Here is a 19,322-nt window from a genome sequence, read left to right as displayed (position 1 = left end):
CAATAAAATCAGTTTAAAAACGGGTGCAGAAAACGCCTCGTTGTCTTGTGCTAATTCTGATTCATACTGATGGTAAGCTACTTATCTAAAAGAGCGGCGGGTCGTGACCACACCCTTGTGCTGTTGTCCGTCGCATCTCCACCTTGCGGTGCCATCGTTCACTGGGTCCAACTTTGCTCTCCCAGCCACGTGGCTGAGCCCAGACTCCACAGCGTTCAAGTCCTGTGGCTGGCATGCTCCCAACACCACCGCTACTGCTACAAAACACACAGCTTCCGTTGCTGGCACTCCAAAACACCCCTCATGCAGTTCCTGTGGTGAGGCTTTCTTCTTTTTCAAATCCTGCTGTTCATCCTTTTTAAAGGGTTAAAACTCCAACCCAACCTAATCAACACCTGCGACTCATTAGCAGATTTGAAATGAGCCATTCAAAGGCCCATGGAGTTTTAGGTTGCACAACCAGGATCGATGACAGAAAACAAGAATAAAACTAGATCTGCAAGCAGACATGGCGAGGTCCAGCTATGAGCACCGCCTCCCTGGGCGACCGCCACATAGTTCTTGTTCCAACGGCCAGCAGTTGCCTGCTTTAAGCGCAGTTGTCGGCCCACATCTCGGCAGGAGGATGAAATTGACTGTATATGAGAACTATGTACCGACTGACCCCTACCTCCTTGAGGGATTTGGTCTCTCATAGAATTTTAAGCGTTTGATTGACAGGTTCTCTTGAGCTCGCTTTCTAGAGGTAGGAGTGTGGACTTTCAAAAGGCTCATTTCAAATTGGCAAGAGTGGTTGCCGAATTGTTGACTCAGACCAACTCAAACCAGTCACTGCTTACCGACGTAATCGGGCTCCAACATGGCACTGAACATGTAAAAAAATTTGAGAACTTAATTAACTTAAATTCATTGGCGCCCGAAATAAGTCATTTTTCATGGGTGACATCAGAGTGACGACTGATGGATGGATGGATGGATGGATGGATGGATGGATGGATGGATGGATGGATGGATGGATGGATGGATGGATGGATGGATGGATGGATTCTCATGTTCATGCAAGGAACCATCCATTGAAGTTGTTGAGCAAAAACCATCAAAAAATGAAAGCCACCTTTATCACTAAAGCTGTGTTGACTCATTGTCACTACTTGTGTGCTGGAATATCACTTAGGGCAAATATATGCAATCTAATGCTGAGTAGTTAAAAACAATATATCTATAGACCATGTTTACCATTTAAGGTAGTTTGCTGGGATTTCAAGTTATAATCTGTATAAATGCAAACTCTTTTTTTATCTGATATAATGAAGGTGTGCTGGAAGACACGGACAAATTTCAAATGCCTGGAAACTGCAGGACATAAAAGATGGGTTTATGGCATTTTTAACACGTTGATGTGTGATGTAACTAATTTCTCCCTTTTCATCATCCAGACACAGGTGCAAGGGACTATTACAAGAGTTACCCAATGGTAAATTACACCCATCGCCAGTCTCCGCCCACCTTCCAACCCGTCAACTTCCATCCAAAGGACAAGCCCTTCCTCCCACCGCCCGATGTCCATGCACCTCTGGCCATCACCATCAACGCCTCCCAGGTCCCCAAACCTAAGATCTCCAAGACCAACACCCATCCACTCACGTCGAGCTCGGCCTTTAAAGTCTGGGATCCCAGTAAAAGCCACATTCAGCACCCGACGGCGGTGCACATCGGCATTGGGGGGCAACAGCATCACCCTATCCAGCAGCACCAGCCATTGCATCAGCAAAACAGCCGGCGTCAGGCCTACTCCAACAAGAGGCAGTTCAGCATCGAGACACTGCCTGAGCTCTTTTCGCAGCCTCTGGGCTACGGCCACTCTCCTCACATGCACCCCAAGCACAAGGGACTGCCCACCAACAGTAAGACAGAGGTGACGGTGTGAACATAGAGGCAAAAACACACAGGTGAAGGTGTGGATAAAAAAGAGCAGAGTGGAAGGGAAACTCTTTGATATCGTTTATATCCAAAGCTAAAACTAGTCTGTGGATGCAAAGAAATATCATAGCTGAAGTTTTGTAACTCTGCATTTTATTCATCATTGTGGAATTCGGGAGTAATGATTGTGTAATCCGTGAAACGGAATCCAGGCAGAAAAACTGCGAAGGACTGGATAGGCCAGTTGTTATGACTTCTTGAACCTGCAGCTTTTCTTAAAAAAGCTGCGTTGGTCCACCTCTCCAGTTCATCTCTTCTCAGCCCCCTTGCAACTTAACAATATTCTGCACTGCTGCACCACTCCAACAAACACTAGAACTTTTTTATCCTGCAACCTCTAACTCTGAGGCTGGTTGCAAAATCACTTCCCCCTAAGACGTTAGCTTCCCATCAGCAGACAGTAGGATTGTTCTGTCAGCCCTCATTGCCCTCAAGCCCTTAGAAAAGAGAGATATCAGCCCAACAATTCATACCAGAGAAGAAAAAAGGCAGTGTGGGAAGGATTCATTTTATTCCAGAGGCAAATGTGATAAGACAGATGTGAAAAAAACACACACATAATCACATCTGCACACACAACTGCACGCTTGTCAAAAACTTCAGAGGGTCTCAGGCACTGTCAAAGGCCACCGGCAACCCCAAGCGTCTCCCATCTTGTCAGAGATAGATAAACACGCATGCTTGTTCCAGCAAACTAATTCTTTAAGACTAGAAAAATGAACATGCAAGCCGTCTTGGTGTTAGTTGGACATGTTGATCTGTCTCTTCCACTGCTCTACAAAGTTTTGAAGCACCAAGAATTTTTATGCCAAAAAAAGGGCCAGAGCAGCCCTAATATCCCAAAAGATCATTACAAAGTTCTTTTGCAGTTGCACAAAAACATCAAGCAACTGTCAGCTGTATATCTGATGTATGAATAAGGATCGTGCATGTCCTCTGAGATTGTTATTTTCAGCTCCATGCATTTACCAAGCTCATCAACTCATCCGTGGAGTCTTTCCTGTTGTAGGGAAGCATTGATGCACGCAGGACCAGTTTCTCCCAGCATGGCTGTTCCCAAATACAACCGTTTGATTCATGCGTCTGGAGCTGCTGCCTTGCAGCTTCCTTTACTTACTCTTAATTTAACGCTTCGCCATAACAAGAGAAGGACTGCCAGCACTTAAAAACAGCATTGATGTAATCCTTAATTTTGATGCACACAGCTAACAAAAGGAAACGTGGCATAACATACCAGAAATACACCAATCATAATAAACATCTACACAATATGTTTTCCTTTTTTTATACAGAAGGTTAAGAGTCATTAAATTCAATAAAGAAAAAACCACCATATTCAATATTTGTTTCAAAATGTTCAACAAATGGATTAATCTCTTAAAACAAACAATACATCGAAAATACCCCAACTTTGAAAACATATATTTTTAAATGCATGGAGAAACATTGTTTTCTTATATAAATGTTTATTTTGTTTAAAACCTTCAAATCTTTCACTTCACATTTCTTTTTTTCTGGGGTCAACACAGTAGTTTAAATGGCTATTCTCACTTCATAGTGAGTGGGCAGGGCCAACTGCAAGTAACCTTGCCTATTTTTGGTTAGAAGTTGATTCATTTGGAACTGTGTGGTGTCTGATACAACTTTTTCTTATTTAATGATGTAAAAGAATAACCCAATAGTATTGCCGGTTGTAGCAGCAGCAATTAAAAAGAACTAACACCAAAATCTTTTTGCAAAAACAAGAAAAACCGTGTTGTGCATTATTCATAGACCAAACATGCAGGCCGCAAAATGCCACGTTTCCTCCTCATTTCAACATTCCAGGTATAACTAAAAACTTACATTTGAATTTTTTAGATTCAATTCATAATTGAAATATACATTAATAGGGTAAGTCACTCTTAAGACATGTGTAACCCTTTTTTTTTAACTTTCTAATTTTGATTAACAGTAGAGTCTAACTTGAATATTTGCTGTCGTAAAAACTCTTGATTTTTAATTAATATAATGAATAACATTCGTCATGTTTTCCTGGATGTGCTGTAGATCCATATTCTACAGGACATAATGACCATCCCTGGGGCTCATTCCTTCTTTTAGGACTATTATGTGAATTATTTATCAAGATCCCATGACACGTTGTGCTTTAGGAGGAGATGTGTGTGTGCACCACATTAACTGTAGTTAGAATGTGATACCCCTCATCATAAACATCACTATAAGGCAGCAGTGCAACAGGCTGGACATTACGTTAGCTCAACTGACAGCTAAACCTGGAAATGAAACAAGGTTTGTCAAAATATGCATTGTTTTGATCAAAACTTGAGTTTTAGACATGCTTCCATATTTCCTTTTTGTAAAAAGAAAAAAAATGTATAAGAAAAGTGAGATACTTTTGGGTTGCACAGAGGTATAGTGGTTAGCACCCTCACTTCCTGGTTAGAATCCTGGCTGGGTCCTTTTTCTGTAGAGTTTGCATGTTCTCCTCGCACATACGTGGGTTTTCTCCAGGCTCTCCAGTTTCCTCCTACAGTCTAAAAACATTTTTCATGGTTTAATTGGTGACTAAATTGTCCCTAGGTGTGACTGTGATTGTGTGGTCCTGCGAAAGACTGGATAACAGTTCAGGGTTGGGTTGGCTCAAGCTGCCCATGACCAGAAAAGTGATTCAACGGGTTACAAAGATGGGTGACAGGCATCTTTGCCCTGATATGCATATAGCTGAAGTAAAGTGTTATTATTGTACAGTAAGAAAGTGCCGGAGCAAAAAACACAAACAAACTGACTCGACACAGAACCAGTTGGAATTATTATTATTATTTGCACAGTGTAAAAGTTGCTGTGGTTACAGTAAACGGCCTTAATGGTCAAAGAAGTATGGTATGGTCTCTTCTGTGCTTAAAACAGAGCAGGGCACCCTTACAAATGTGCCACTCTTACGTCCACACACATGCAGGTCTAGTACTGGATGGTGCCTAGACCTGCATGTGCCTAGAAGTATGAAAGACTGTGAAAAATCCCTGCATGTAGCAGTCACAAAAGACAGCCAATCACAGACATGAACATGAAAGTTGATATCTGTGACTGACTGGCTTCAAAAGTAAATTAGTTTTGTTTGCAGGTAATTTTTGAGTTTCAAGTGCAAAATAATTTTTTGAGCAGACAAAATTTTGAAAGTTTTACGTTGAGTTTGGAATAATGGCAGAGAAAACAGTCCATAGTTCATTAGATGCTGGATTTTAGGCTGGTTCAATCTCCATTAGTAGCAAAGCCTTTTCCTTACCCAAATTACCTGAGTCTTGTTTCCAGTTTATCCCCCTGGTCAAACTTTTTACCCATCACCTGTGCAAAAACATGGGTGAATGGTGGTTGTGCCTACACAAGGAGATGAACAGTGTGATCCTACCCGGATCCAACCACAGCTTCACTTTTTCCTACTATCTCAGCAATCAGTTTTCAGAACACGCTTTCTCCTTCAAATATTTTCAATCAAAAAAGAAGCCCCATGACTCCAAAAGAGATTCAACAGGTTAAGAAGATGGATGGTTGAAAAAAAAAGTAAGCAAAGGGGATAAAAACCTCTCCAAGAACCTCTGGAGTTAGATTTATCATGGATTATAAAATAATCTGATCACAAAAGAGATTGTTCTTATTCTACTAACAGTGCAAAATAAAAAACCTTGCTTCTGTATTTACAAGCCTCTAATCTGTATTTGTGGACATTAAAAGAAACTTAGACTGCAACTTTAGGTAGCATTAAAGAGTCAATCCACTATTGTTAGTGCTTTTTTACCTTTCTTGCCTTGAGACAAGATTTTTTGTTTTTCTCCCAAGCAAATAGATTTTTTTCTGACAAATTCTTGAGGTCCTCTTGACATTTCTCAGAGCAGAGGGAGTCATTCAATACTTTAAATCTGGATTTAGAAAAAATGTAAAGAGTTGTTGCCATGATCAAATTCCCAAAAAATATCCCTTTATATTAATGTCTCTCTTTTGACATGTGATCGGTTTATTGTTTAATCTGGATTAAAGGTTTGTGAAAACCTTAAAAAATGTATTAACTTTTATTAGAAATCCAAATAGATTTTTAATCTGATCGTACCTGAATTCTGGTCTTTAAGGAAAAATGCTTTGTAGCATTTAATATGTTTCTGATTGAATTCCCCTTCATTTGCTATCATGGGGTCAGCAGATTTGCCGCAGTGCTTTAGCCCAACACATCAGTGAGGGGAGCCGCGTCTAGCTTCCCCACTTTACCAAAGTCATGAGTGATTTAGCCCCATTTTTCCATCTCCATTCTCCCTCTGTCAATCCTTCTGTCCCTCAAGCTCGTTTATTTTTAATATTTTTTGTAGACTTTCTTTCACCAGCTGATCCCTCAGCCTCACATTTATGAAAGGGTGAGCTGTGGCCTCCAAGCATTTACATTTGTGACCCAAGACTCTAAGCTGTTATAAACCATGAAAGCCTCTGCATGTCCTCCTAGTGTGCAAGTAAGAGCGTCTTAGGAGGGAGCTATAATTAATGACAGAGTCAGGGAAAGCAAGGCAGTGGATGGATTTACTCTCTACTGCATTCTTTACACACAAGCATTTTTACATTCCTGCATGCGGACAGACACACAGACAGCCGCATGTTTTTTTCCTGCACATTTTTCATATCTGATAGGGATGAATGAAAATATCGGCGTTAGCTTTAACATGACTCTTTTTTTCTTCATGCAAGTGGAAGATGATTTTCCAGGGAAAAGTCTGCATCTTACTTTAATGAAGATGCGACAGAACCGAATGGAGTAAAACTTTAACAAGTGTGAATAAATTAGGGAATATAATGCTTGATTGTCATGCTGCACTGGCTTTTCCCCTCTCCAGAATGTGGATAAACCTGTCAGGTGGGGGTTTGGAGTGGGACTGGAGAGCTGGGACATGCCCGGTATGAATATGCATCAGGCGCATTTGTGCTTGTTGTTCCACTGCATAGTTTTTAAAGCTGCAGCAGGGTTCTCCTCTTGTCGCAGTTGTTTTTTCTCACGCCTCCACTTTGGTAGGTCATTTTGTATTTTTTTGGGCCTCTAAAATCCCCATCAAGCATTTTACATGCTTTAAACATGTTCTTGGGGAAATTTTCTGATGCTGGAGGACATCATCAAAGAACATTTACAATAATTCTTTATACAAATCAATGTGAATCAGGAACAGAGGAAAAAATGTCATTGGAAAAAGAGCATATTTGTGACATAGAAAACTATCCTGCTGGGTAGCTCCGTTATTATTCCCATTTTTGTTGCACCGGTAATATCAGGTTGGGGATGTGAGGGGCTGTTAATGGGCTGATTATGGGAAGTGTGTGTGTGTGTGTGGGAGGGGGGGGGGGATTATTTCGCTCCAATAGTCCCGCCCACAACTCAGAGGTGAATTTCTAATGAACTCCTGCTGCTCTGCAGAAACTATATTCTAGAAAACGGCACAGGTCTTTTGACTCTGGCTAAAAACGGCATAATCATAATTAAAAGACCACTGAACGCATTGAAATAGATTAAAAGATGATTGGAGTGGGAATTTAAACCCTATTAACAAAGTACAAGTAAGTAAACCAGCAATATGCTTCAGAAAAGCAATAAACTTCATTGGTTTCCCAGAGTTCAAGGGGGCTGAAACTGATAAGAGAGGTTCTAAAGAGAGGGAAGACGAAGAAAAAAAAGACTGGGGTTTGCATGGACACACTTGATATCACAATGGCTGTTTTTCATTCTGATTTGTTCGTGTTAACCGAATGCATCCATTCAGGGTTTTATCTCTTTGATATATTTGAACGTCCAGCTTTCAGGAGAGTGATGCTGGAGAAAGGAGTCCCTCTGATGGGAGCAGTTTCTCGCTGAAAGCTGGACTCTACTGTTCTCTTTTTCACAACTGCAGACCTCACAGGTTCTGATGCAAGAACTAGCATCAGAAACTGGGATGACATGGACCGAATCAGCATTGGGATTTACAGTTAAGGAGAAAAAATCATCCGGATAAACAAAGCTGAAGGGCCCTCTGGATTTCTGAAGATTTGAAGTGAGCACTCCAACAGAGAGACTTTTTTTCTGAGTTTGGGAGCCACGTTTAAAAGAAACACATTGAGAGTTTTTATTATTTTCCCATGTTTGAGAAGAACCAAGGGACTTGTTTTTCGAAGACTGAAGGAAACTGCAGGTGGAGTTGATTTTATTGGACTGAAAAACCTTTGCCGTCGTTTTGGACACTGAAAACGCTTGAACACATGCACGAATTTAGGACGTAAGAGTACCCAGAGGCAAAAGTTGTAGCCTGCAAAACCCCTGCTGTGTGGCCTCAAACAGGACCAAAAGCCTTGAATCAGGAGAAAATGAGTCCATTCAACCGATGCGTCAAATCGCCACTTTAGAATGGCTTTACTCAATCTCTTATGATAACCAACAGACTATGGCTCCGCCCATTTTTTCTCAGAGTGAATTGACTGTTTGAAAAAAAAAAATCCACAATGCAAGTATTCTACCGAAGGTTATCTGTATGCAACCGGGTAGATATACTTGAGCTTTCACGATCCTTAGCAATATATAGATCATGGTAAATGTATTCTTTGTCTTCTGTCAGTTTTTGTACGGTGTTTTTCAATGCTTGTCAAAAACATTTACGAAAAAACAAAAAAAATGCAGACTGAAAATAAAAAAGTGCTTCCAGATTTTTGACTCATGGCTGCACATCCTTCAACTCCAAAGATCATCGACGGTCTTTTAAATTTCATCATATATATGAGGCTTGTGATCTTCCCACTTAACATTTGTATGCACTCACGTATTTATTGGTGAAATTTATTGCATTGTATTCCAGTATTTGCCGACACGTTACCTGAAGACTGAGGAGGGACTGGATGGTTTCCTGTACAGCTTTTGCACTTGCAAAATATTGAAAAAAAAAATTCATGTATTGTTTCATGATATTTTACAACAGGCGGCAATAGGCTGCTTTGAATTGCTATGTCCTACTATATGTATGCTATACCATTTGTCTGCTGTGAAATTTGTTGACTCAGCTTATATAAGGGCTTTTTATAGATTAAAAAAAGCAGACTGGGGGATCTGACTGCACTCAAATTTCGCAACAGGTTTTCTTTTGTTTTGTAGGGTTGAAGGGTTCAGACTTAACTGCTGTGTAATAAAGTTTTGACTGACTTGCTGAAATGTCTATAGGCACTCACATCGCATTGGCCCATGTGTCCTGTTGGAATAAATCTTTCGAGAAAATACACCAGATTCCTTCTACTTTCTTTTTTCCTTTGTCTGCTTCCTTCAGGGGTCACCACAGCAAATCATCTCGATCTATATTTAACCTGCATTTTATTCCTCATGCCCTCTTTAGCTTGATCCATAAATCTACTCCATGGTCTTTCTTGACCTCCTGGCTGTGTGGTTTGTTTAGGCCCCTGTTTTTCTTTAGGCAGCTTTAAAAACAAACATACATTCAGGCAGGCTTTCAATTACTTTTTTTAATGCCACCATTGCATTCTAGTTTCATAACATCTGCACATGTGGTTCCTTTTTTTAGAAGTTAATAGTCAAAATATATTTTTAACAACTGAACTACTCTTCATCAAATGTGACACCCTTAATATAAAGTAAAAGTGGATGTGTCTGCATTAAAGTGGCCTTTTTTGGGCCACACAGGCTTGCTTATCCTATGTGTTTAGAGATTTTGTAAATCAGATGAGCATTTTAAGACAAGTTGACATTTGGATATAAGTACAGTCCATACATTCCTCCATCTGCTGCCTATCTGGGTTTGCATAATGAGTATAATAGTCTAAAGGCTGATTTACACGGGTCCCATCTAGGTGCATCTCTGTTGCGTTGACACAACAAAATTAAATGTTTATTAATCAGTTGCAATGTTCACATCACCTCTGTCATGTCTAAGTCTGACATTCATCCCTCCACAACGCAGGCTTTACGCAGGAGTTCTATTTCGATTCAATTTTGTCTGAGAAACAAGATACAGGTTCGTGTTTCAAAATAACAACTTCTTTTGTACTTTCAAAATAAAAATGTATAAAATGTTATTTTATATTTAAGGTGACCTGCCCACGTGATAACACACATTAGCACCTCAGAAAAAGCCACTTTCATCAAGGACAACAAAAGTTTAATTTTGGAAGTACAAAAACATAGCATAATTTATGAGAAATACAGTCAAAACCATAAATATTTGGACAGAGACACATTCTTTCCAATTTTCTTTCTGTACATTACCACAGTGAATTTTAAATAAAACAACTCAAATGCCATTGAAGTGCAGACTTTCAGCTTTTATTCCATGGATTGAGCAAAAAGATTACATAAAAGTGTGAAAAACTAAAGCATTTTTTAAACACAATCCCTTCGTTTTATGGGCTCGTAAGTAATTTGACAATTGACTTCCATGCTATTTCATGGGCAGGTGTGGGCAATTCCCTTGTTATGTCATTCTGATTGAAGCAGATAAAGGCCTGGAGCTGATTAGAGGACTCGTGCTTATATTTTAAAGATTTTGCTGTGAACAGACAACATGCGGTCAAAGGAGCTCTCAATGCAGGTGAAAGGAGCCACAGAAACAGAAAAAAACATGTGAGAAATTGCTACAGTATTAGGAGTGACAAAATCAACAGTGTGGTACATCCTGAGAAAGAAAGAAAGCACTGGTGAACTCAGCAATGCAAAAAGACCTGGACGTCCACGGAAGACAACAGTGGCCAACCAAGTGAACAACACTCTCCAGGAGGTAGGCATATCAATAAAAATAAAAAAGCTAGCACAGTTTGGAAAGACATTCTTTGGACGGATGAAACCAAAATCAACCTCTACCAGAATGATGGCAAGAGAAAAGTATGGAGAAGGCGTGGAGAAGCTCATGTGAAGCACACTACATCATCAGTAAAACACTGTGGAGGCGGTTTGATGGCCTGGGCGTACATGGCTGCTAGTGGCACTGGGATTCTAGTGTTTATTGATGACCTGACACAGGACAAAGGCAGCCCAATGAATTCTGAGGTGTTGAGAGACCTACTGTCTGTACAGATCCAGGTGAATGCAGCCAAACTGATTGGGCGGCGTTTCATAATACAGATGAACAACGACCCAAAACACATAGCCAAAGCAAAAAAATGGAATATTGTTGAATGGCCAAGTCAGTCACCTGATCTTAACCCAATTGAGCATGCATTTCACTTGTTGAAGACTAAACTTCAGACAGAAAGGCCCACAAACAAACAGCAACTGAAAGCCGCTGCAGTAAAGGCCTGGCAGAGCATTCAGAAGAAGAAAACCCAGCATCTGGTGATGTCCATGAGTTCAAGACTTCAGGCTGTCAAGGGTTTTCAACCAAATATTAGTAATGACCATTTTATTTTCAGTTGTTTCATTTGGCCAATTACTTAACAAGCAAATGAAATGAAGGGATTGTGTTTAAAAAATGCTTAATGCAATCTTTGTGTTCAACCTATGGAAAAAATGCTGAAAGTCTGCACTTCAATGGCATCTGAGTTGTTTTATTTAAATTCACTTTAGTAACGTACAGACACTAAATTAGAAAAATGTGTCTCAGTCCAAATATTTATGGTCCTGACTGTAAATGCATTTTACAAGGACTCACTGAGGAAGGGGAGGGCATGGGGCCTGACTGCCAAAGTTTTGGATGTTGATGGTAAGTAAAATCTTTTTTTTCAATTTCTTCATTTGTAACTACTCCTCCGGAGGCCACGGGGGAGGGGGACAGACTGGAGACGCAACAAGACAATGGTTGTGTCTGAAATCCTCCACTACTCACTATATAGTGCACTATATACCAGTGTAAACCCGGCAAAGGCAATGTAGCAGGATGATGCTGCACAACTGCAGGCGATTCTCTGACTACTGGGAGCAGTATAAAATGGTTTGGCCGAACATTTGAGCACTTGGTGTGCGGTGTTCATGCCCTGCCCATTTCCTGGTGTCTAACCACCAGTGGTAAGTGTGTATGTGTCTCTGTGAGTCTGTTTTGGATTTTTAAATAGGTTGTGTTCATAGCTGACAAATAACTCTGGCTCTCCACTCTACGCCCCAAGCGGGTTTTAGGTCTGGATGATTTTTCTCCTCACTGCTCAGGTGACCAGAGTTTATTTTGTCTGTGCCTCTACCTGTTTTAGTCTTAAAAGTTCTTTGGTTTTTAACTGATTTTATTGTAGTCAGGGGCATCGGAGGCAACATTGCTAATTTGTTTGGTTTCCTTGATTTTATTGCTTAACAGTTGCGGCTTGCTGTCGCCAGCTTCAGCCAGTGGGCTACCAGTTCTACCTGTCTGCCTCCTCGAACACACAGGGTGTCTGAAGATCCTGGGTATGGTTGGTTACAAGTGCAGCTCATCGCTGCCAATTCTCAGCCACGATGCTCCAACTCCTGCCGGTGGGCCTCAGGCTGCAGTTGGTAAACTTGCACATTCTTCCTCTTGGCCTCTGTTGGGGCCGACAGAGAGCAGTCAACACCACTCTACTCGAGTTTCATTGGACTTAGGACCTGTCAAAAGGTGTCACGCCCTCCCAAGGACCCGTAACAGGCGTGCCGGTTTTTAATTCTGGTTTGAGACTTTATGGTGTGTGTGAGTAAGGGTGGGCACTGAGTGGTGTTTTTAGCTGCCCTAACATCACATTGCCCACTCTCGTTTTATATTAGAGAGTATTAATATTAGGGCTGGGTGCTTAGACGGAGCGTTTCGGGCAACAGCACTGAAGGCTCAATTGGGGCGTGTGTGTATTCGAGTTTGGTCCTTAACGTGTGTACATGCCACAGAGTGGGTTGTTTTCCTTTGTTTTTAATCTTTGTTTACAGATCTCCTCCACTTGGGCCAGCCCAGCGCTCCATTGGTAAGACTCGGCCTGGAAGGGTCTCCTCCCCAATCTTCCCTTGCCAGATATACTACAAGGCTTTGTCAGCTGGTTCCTGTCAATGTGGAGGAGCAGCCTCTCCCAAAAGGATGAGCTTGGCACATTATGTCTAAAGTAGACTGCACCAACACTTTGTAAGAGCTGGTGACTTTGTTTGCTTCCATTTGTTGATAACCCAAGGCTTGTCACCAGAGATGAGAATGGAAACATTAAATTAACCAAACAAATTCAGAGCAGGGGTCTGCAACCACTAATGCTAAAAGTGCCATTCGGAACAGTTTCTTACAGAGAGCTGCAAATTCTCAATTTACTTATCAAAATAAACTTTGTTTTTGTGTCCACGAGTCATTTATCATTAAATGTAGCTTTAAAGTATTTCCAACAATTGAACTATTTCTGAACAATATTTTTCTGTACGAAACAAATTTAACTTTTTTTTACTTTTAGATGGCAGTACAAATGGGTTCTTTTCAAAATAAAACACATCCAGTCTCATAACATCCTCCTGTTGCAGAAGATTTACCTTAATAAAAATGCTAGAAAGCTTTTCCTTTCATCAGCATGCAGATATTGCTTCAATCCATTGGTCAATCACTCTGTATATTTTCGTTATTGTGCCTAGTAAATAACAAGAAGGACAAACTGATTTAAATTGTGGCCTAATTGCTAAAGCTGCATTCCCACCTAACACGATTTGCGCACCATTTCAATGTTAAGTTATTGGTACAGACGTAATCTGAGATCCTGCACCGCAATTTGAGCGACCGATGTGACGCGAATGTCTGGCAGCAATGTGATTTGAGCGGCACCTGCTGGGTGCGATTCGGGCAGCGTGCCGCAGTGGGCCAGAGTTAAAAAAATCTGAACTCTCTCGAGGTCCCAGAGAAGCAGCATCGCATCAACCAATCAGGGAAGCAACTTTATTATTTTTCGTATTTTCATCGAGACAAAAAAAAAATTTTATATCTGATTTTACTCTTGTTTATCAGGATAAAAACATTAGCTGGTGGTAGTTCCTCCCACATATGGCCAAGCTAGAGCAACCCACACGAATTTTGTTGCGAGAATCGCGTTCTGTGGGAATGCTACTACGTTCATACTAAATTGATCATTTGTAAAGTTTCATCAGTAACATCTTTTATGTTTTTTTGAATACATGTAAACTTTTGTTTTGTTTTGTTTTGTTTTAAAGCTTCATCTACCCCATTCCATAAATCCACAGCATAAATTGCTAAGGATATTTTTGATGTGGTGCCTCTGTCAGACTCCTCCCCCTCTCCTCTCCGCTTGGCTGCTCATTCATCCCAGCGACCACTTACCTCATCACCTCATCCGCCTTCATAAGAAGCCACAGGATCATCAGTCTTCGCCCGTCCGTTGCCCCTGATGGTGCATAGTTGGTCTTCATGTCAAGCTCTAGTTTGTCTCGCTACGTCAAGCCTGCGACTAAACTCTTACCATTACCACGAGTTGTCGCCCGAATCAGCTTCAGCCCGGATCCCCCATTCTGTCCTCTCCTGCGGTCCCACCTCGAGCCTCTGCCGTTACCTTGATTCTTCGGATTTCCACTTCCGACGCCAGCATCTTCCTACGGAGGAAACCACCAGTGACGACACCAACATCTGCCCCACGTCTGGGACCTCCCTCAAGTCCTGCTCACGCTCTGCCTACTGATCCTCTGATTAAATCTCTTACCTGCCATGCTCGTCTCCCGCTGTGTTTCTTCTGGGTTTGAAAGTGTTCTGTAGCCATGACAGAACGGACTGGCCATAATCCCGACCCAGCTGACCCGGAAGGACTCAGACTAGCCGTTTCCCAACAAGGCATTATGCTGGGACGTCAAGCGGACGCCCTAAATGGCTGCAGCCCAGCAGGACCTCTTTCATCACCTGGATAGTATGACTCAGACCTTACATGAATTAACCAGTCAGTTTTCCCATGTTTCGCCTGCCACAGTCCATGCTCCCGTCAACCCAGCTTCTTCCGCTTCCGGATCACCGTCTGCCCCCGAAAATATCCGACTCCAACCGGAACCCTTCTTCGGGAATGTGGAAGCCTGCGGAGGATTTTTGCTGCAGTGCCAGTTGATATGTCAATAAGCCCCCAGATTCTATCAAACCAACCACAGTAAGATCACACTCATTATCGATTCTCTGCGAAGTAAAGCTCTCCAGTGGGCCCAAGCCTTTCTCTCTGCCAATCCCATCTCTCACCTGTCTTATGAACGTTTCCTCTGCGAATTCCGCCTTATATTTGACCAACCTCGTAAGCAGGAAGAGGCGACCCAGCGGCTACTCGCACTCAAACAGCGAAGCCGACCCGTTAGCGATCACGTCATCGATTTCCGCATCTAAGCGGTTGAAGCTGGCTGGCCCGATCTGGCCCTCAAAGGTATTTTCTACCAATCCCTGAATTAGCAAATCAAAGACCACCTCTGTTCTCAACCAGATGCACGCTCCTTTGAGTAGTTGGTCTCTGCAGCTCTTAGGTCGGACAGTAGGAAACGCGAACATCAAAGAGAACGAAGTCACCCACCTCCTCGTCCCCCAACTAAGTCCGCCCACGCTCCACCGTTCGAACAGAGCCTGATCTCCGAGTTTTCCGTTCCCTCCAAGCCTCCGGACGAACCCATGCAGATCGGCCACTCAAGGCTGTCAGAAGAGGAGCGTCGCAAGAGACGCAAAGCTGGGGCTTGCTTCTACTGTGGGACTAAAGGCCATTTAGTTTCTGTTTGCCCACTCTGTTTAAACTCCCAAGCCCCTCGCTAGACGACAGGCCGCGAGGGGAGTTAACAGCCGAAGATTCTGGTAAAGAATTTCTGTTTTTACCTGTCAAGTTATGCCACGACCTACAAGTTCATGATTTAAGGGCCCTCATAGACTCTGGGGCTGAGCAGAGCCTAATTGATTCCCATGTAGTTAACTGCCTGTCAATCCCCACAGAACCTCTGGACACCCCCATTGAAGCCTCCGGTCTTGGGGGACAACACTTATCCCGCATCACCCACCGCACCAAGCCCATCTTGCTCGTCACGTCAGGTAACCATAGAGAATCTATCCAATTTTTCATCACTCAGTCTGCCCACACTCCCATTGTGCTGGGGTTCTCCTGGCTAAAATTACATAACCCTCAGTTCAACTGGTCCCAGGGATCCATCACCCAATGGAGCTCTTACTGCCTCGCTAACTGTCCATTATTCGCAGTACCATGTGTGTCCACCCCTAACGCCGAGATTCCTGTTTCTATAAATCTAGCTGCGGTCCCGCATTGTTACCACGACTTAAAAGCTGACTTTAGCAAAGCTAGGGCTAGCGTTCTTCCTCCGCACAGACCCTATGATTGTGCTATCAATCTCTTGCCAGGTGCTCCCCTGCCTAAAGTTTAACCTGTCTGGTCCTGAAAGAACCGCTATGGAGCAGTATGTTCAGGAATTCTCACTCTCCATACTAAAATAAGTACAGGGAACTGTGTCTGAATATATTTTTTACATAACCTACGACTACGAAAATGATGACAAGATCGCGAACAGAACAACAAAAAAAGGATACCATCAACGATCCTGTCGTGGCAATGCTAAAAGCTATGCTAAAAGATCACAGAGCATCTTTTTCAGCGGAGTTCAATGCCTCCATCGCACAGCTGGAATCAAAGTTTGATAACATCCAGTCTGCTATTGAAGACCACCTTCAAAGATTCTCCTCGCTTGAATACGCGGCCACCGATTCATGCAAGGATATAGATGACATGGAAGTAAAGCTAGCGGCAGTGATGGAGGATAATGCTAAGCTAAAGGCGAAGCTTGTTGACTTTAAGAGCAGGAGCCGCCGCAAGAACGTTCGAATAATCGGGATCCCTGAAAAAGCAGAATAACCTTGCCCCACTACATTCTTCTCAGAAATACTGCTAGAGGTATTTGGGAAAGAAGTCCTGAAAACTGCTCTGGAGTTGGACAGAGCTCAACGTGTGCTGCTGCCCAAGCCGGGGCCTACCGCTATGCCTCGGGCCGTGGTAGCATGCTTTCATAATTTCCAGACCTGCGAGCTTGTGTACCACAAGCTCGCATGGCTTGAGAGCTGAGAGGGAAACTCCGGTCCAAGGATTCGCCTCTTCACATTGTGGAAGACTACTGCTCAGAGGTCCTTAAGCAACGTTCTGCCTATTGTGGAGTAATCAAAGAGCTGTACAACTTGGGCCTCAGGCCCAGTCTCCGCTACCCGGCCAGGCTTTTCATCATGACCAAAGATGGGGACTGGAAGCGGCTAGCTTCACCCGAAGACGCCAAGAACCACATTTAACTGCACCAGCCAGCTAGCTAAGAAGCTCTGACTGTTTTTTCAGGTGATTTTCGGTCCCTACTTTACATATGGTGTATTCTCCCACAGGTTCTGCATTTTGCAATTTGTTCATTTAACAATAAAGTTTCTTGCCGTGACATATACTTAATTTACATTCCAGAGGGTGTTTATTTTATTTTTTTATTTGTTTCTCTCTCTCTTTGACTTCTCTTCTTATTGGATTGCATCTGCATACAGTAATATATCCTTTATCACTTTAGTGAGTCTTTATTGACAGGAAACCTTTTTTTATTTTGTCTCTGCCCTTTACTATTATGCTATGTTTATAAGGCTGGGTGATGGCCCCGCCCCGCAGTGCAATGGACACTCAAGATGTAATTTTTTTTTTCTAAGGGGATCCAGGTCCAGCGTCAGTGTCAGTATGTGTGGGTTTGTGTGTGTATGTTGCGGGGTTTTTCTCTTATTTTATTTTTATTTTTCTTTCTTTCTTTCTTTCATTTTACAGGCAAGTCAACACATCAAAAGGTACGGCTAACACTCTGAAATTTATATCTTGGAATGTGAAGGTTGTCGGAACTTCAATTAAAGCCTATAAGGTCTTAACTCATTTACAACTGAAAGGTGACATTATTTTTCTCCAGGAGACCCATCTGCGCATAAAAGAAGTAATGTGTTTAAAAAGAAACTGGATTACCCAAAAATATCACTCAAAATTCAATGCTAAGGCCAGGGGATCTGCTATACTTATCCGTAGTAACGTTTTATTTGAGCAACGCATAAAAATAGCAGATACAGACGGCCGCTTTGTTATTGTATCAGAGAATTTACAGGGCTCTATGGTTGTGCTGGCGAATTTCTATGGACCAAACTTTGATGATGACTGCTTTCTGGAATTCAAACCTGTAATTACAATACAATAGCCATATCAGATCACGCACCGGTTCTATTAGAGCTGGGACTCGGCCCACAACCTCGGCCTCCTAAACATTAGAGATTCAACTCTAACTTACTGATGAGAAATGACTTTAAGCAATTTTAAAGAAGTCATATTACACTTTTCTTTGAATTAAATGATGCTGCGGAAATATCTGGAGGCCTTCTCTGGGAGGCACACAAGGCCTACATGAGGGGTCAGCTTATAAGCTTTGTTTCCAAATTGACAAAAGAGAAGTCATCTCAAAAGACCAACTTACTAAATAATATTAAAGATCTTGACAGTAAACATTCATCTAAACCATATCCCAATTTCTATACTGAACGAGTGAAACTTCAGACCAATCTTAATTTGATCACCACCACAGCGCCTATGACTCAGCTAGTGAATACCAGACAGAATTTTGAATCTGACGATAAAGTGGGGAAATTTCTGGCCCATCAAGCTCCATTGGTCAGAATCATGCTTGACCTTTGACATCTCACTCAAAGGATGTCCAAGTAAGTTTAAAGAGACATGGCATCCATTTTTATCACTGACATTACTCCCAGAGGCAGAAACTGACGGACCCCCCCCCCTTACAATTTTTATTATTGCCCTTTTTTTTCTCTCTGTGTCTATTCATCTTATCTTATCATCATTATCTTACCTTATCAACATTTTGTTTTGTTTTCCCTTCAGATGTAAGCATTTCAATTCAATAATCATACAAATATCCCCCTCCTTTTTTTATTTTTTATTTTTACTTTTTGTGTGTGTGTGTGTGTGTGTGTGTGTGTGTGTGTGTGTGTGTGTGTGTGTGTGTGCTTGTATATGTTCACATAAGTAGAGACTGGATCTCTATTATGTCCTGTGTGTATGCGTGCGTGTGTGTAAAAGAGTGTGTATACGCATGGCCTGGATATGGGAATGTTCTGTGTTCGGGTTGGGAGGGATATGGGGAAACACAGAGCTGTATTTTCGTTTGAATATGCATACCTTTTGAAAATATTCACTGTATGTTAATGTGTTTTAAAAACTCAGTAAAAAAAGTTGGAATAAAAAATGATTAAAGTCCCACTCCGATCACTGTGCTGAGTTTTTGTAAAAGTGTTCCCAGTGGTCTTTTAATTATGATTGTCGTTTTTAGCCAAAATATGAACCCTGGATCATTTTCTACAACATAGTATCTGCAGCACAGAAGTTATAGGAGGGACTGT

The 19,322-nt window shown here is 41.9% G+C and overlaps 1 protein-coding gene across 1 annotated transcript in view; it reads left to right on the top strand.

Annotated features, from left to right (window-relative positions):
* shisa8 (shisa family member 8) overlaps nt 1-9,249 on the top strand; it is a 130,599-nt gene extending 121,350 nt beyond the window's left edge. The window contains exon 4 of the mRNA XM_023957714.1: nt 1,437-9,249. Within this exon, the coding sequence (XP_023813482.1) occupies nt 1,437-1,927 (491 nt within the window). The 3' untranslated portion in view covers nt 1,928-9,249. The remainder of the gene's footprint in view (nt 1-1,436) is intronic.
* The last annotated feature ends 10,073 nt before the right edge of the window (nt 9,250-19,322 follow it).

This window comes from Oryzias latipes, chromosome 8, assembly GCF_002234675.1.
Source record: "Oryzias latipes chromosome 8, ASM223467v1".
Taxonomy (NCBI): Eukaryota; Metazoa; Chordata; class Actinopteri; order Beloniformes; family Adrianichthyidae; genus Oryzias; species Oryzias latipes.
This window is presented reverse-complemented; position numbering and strand designations above follow the sequence as displayed.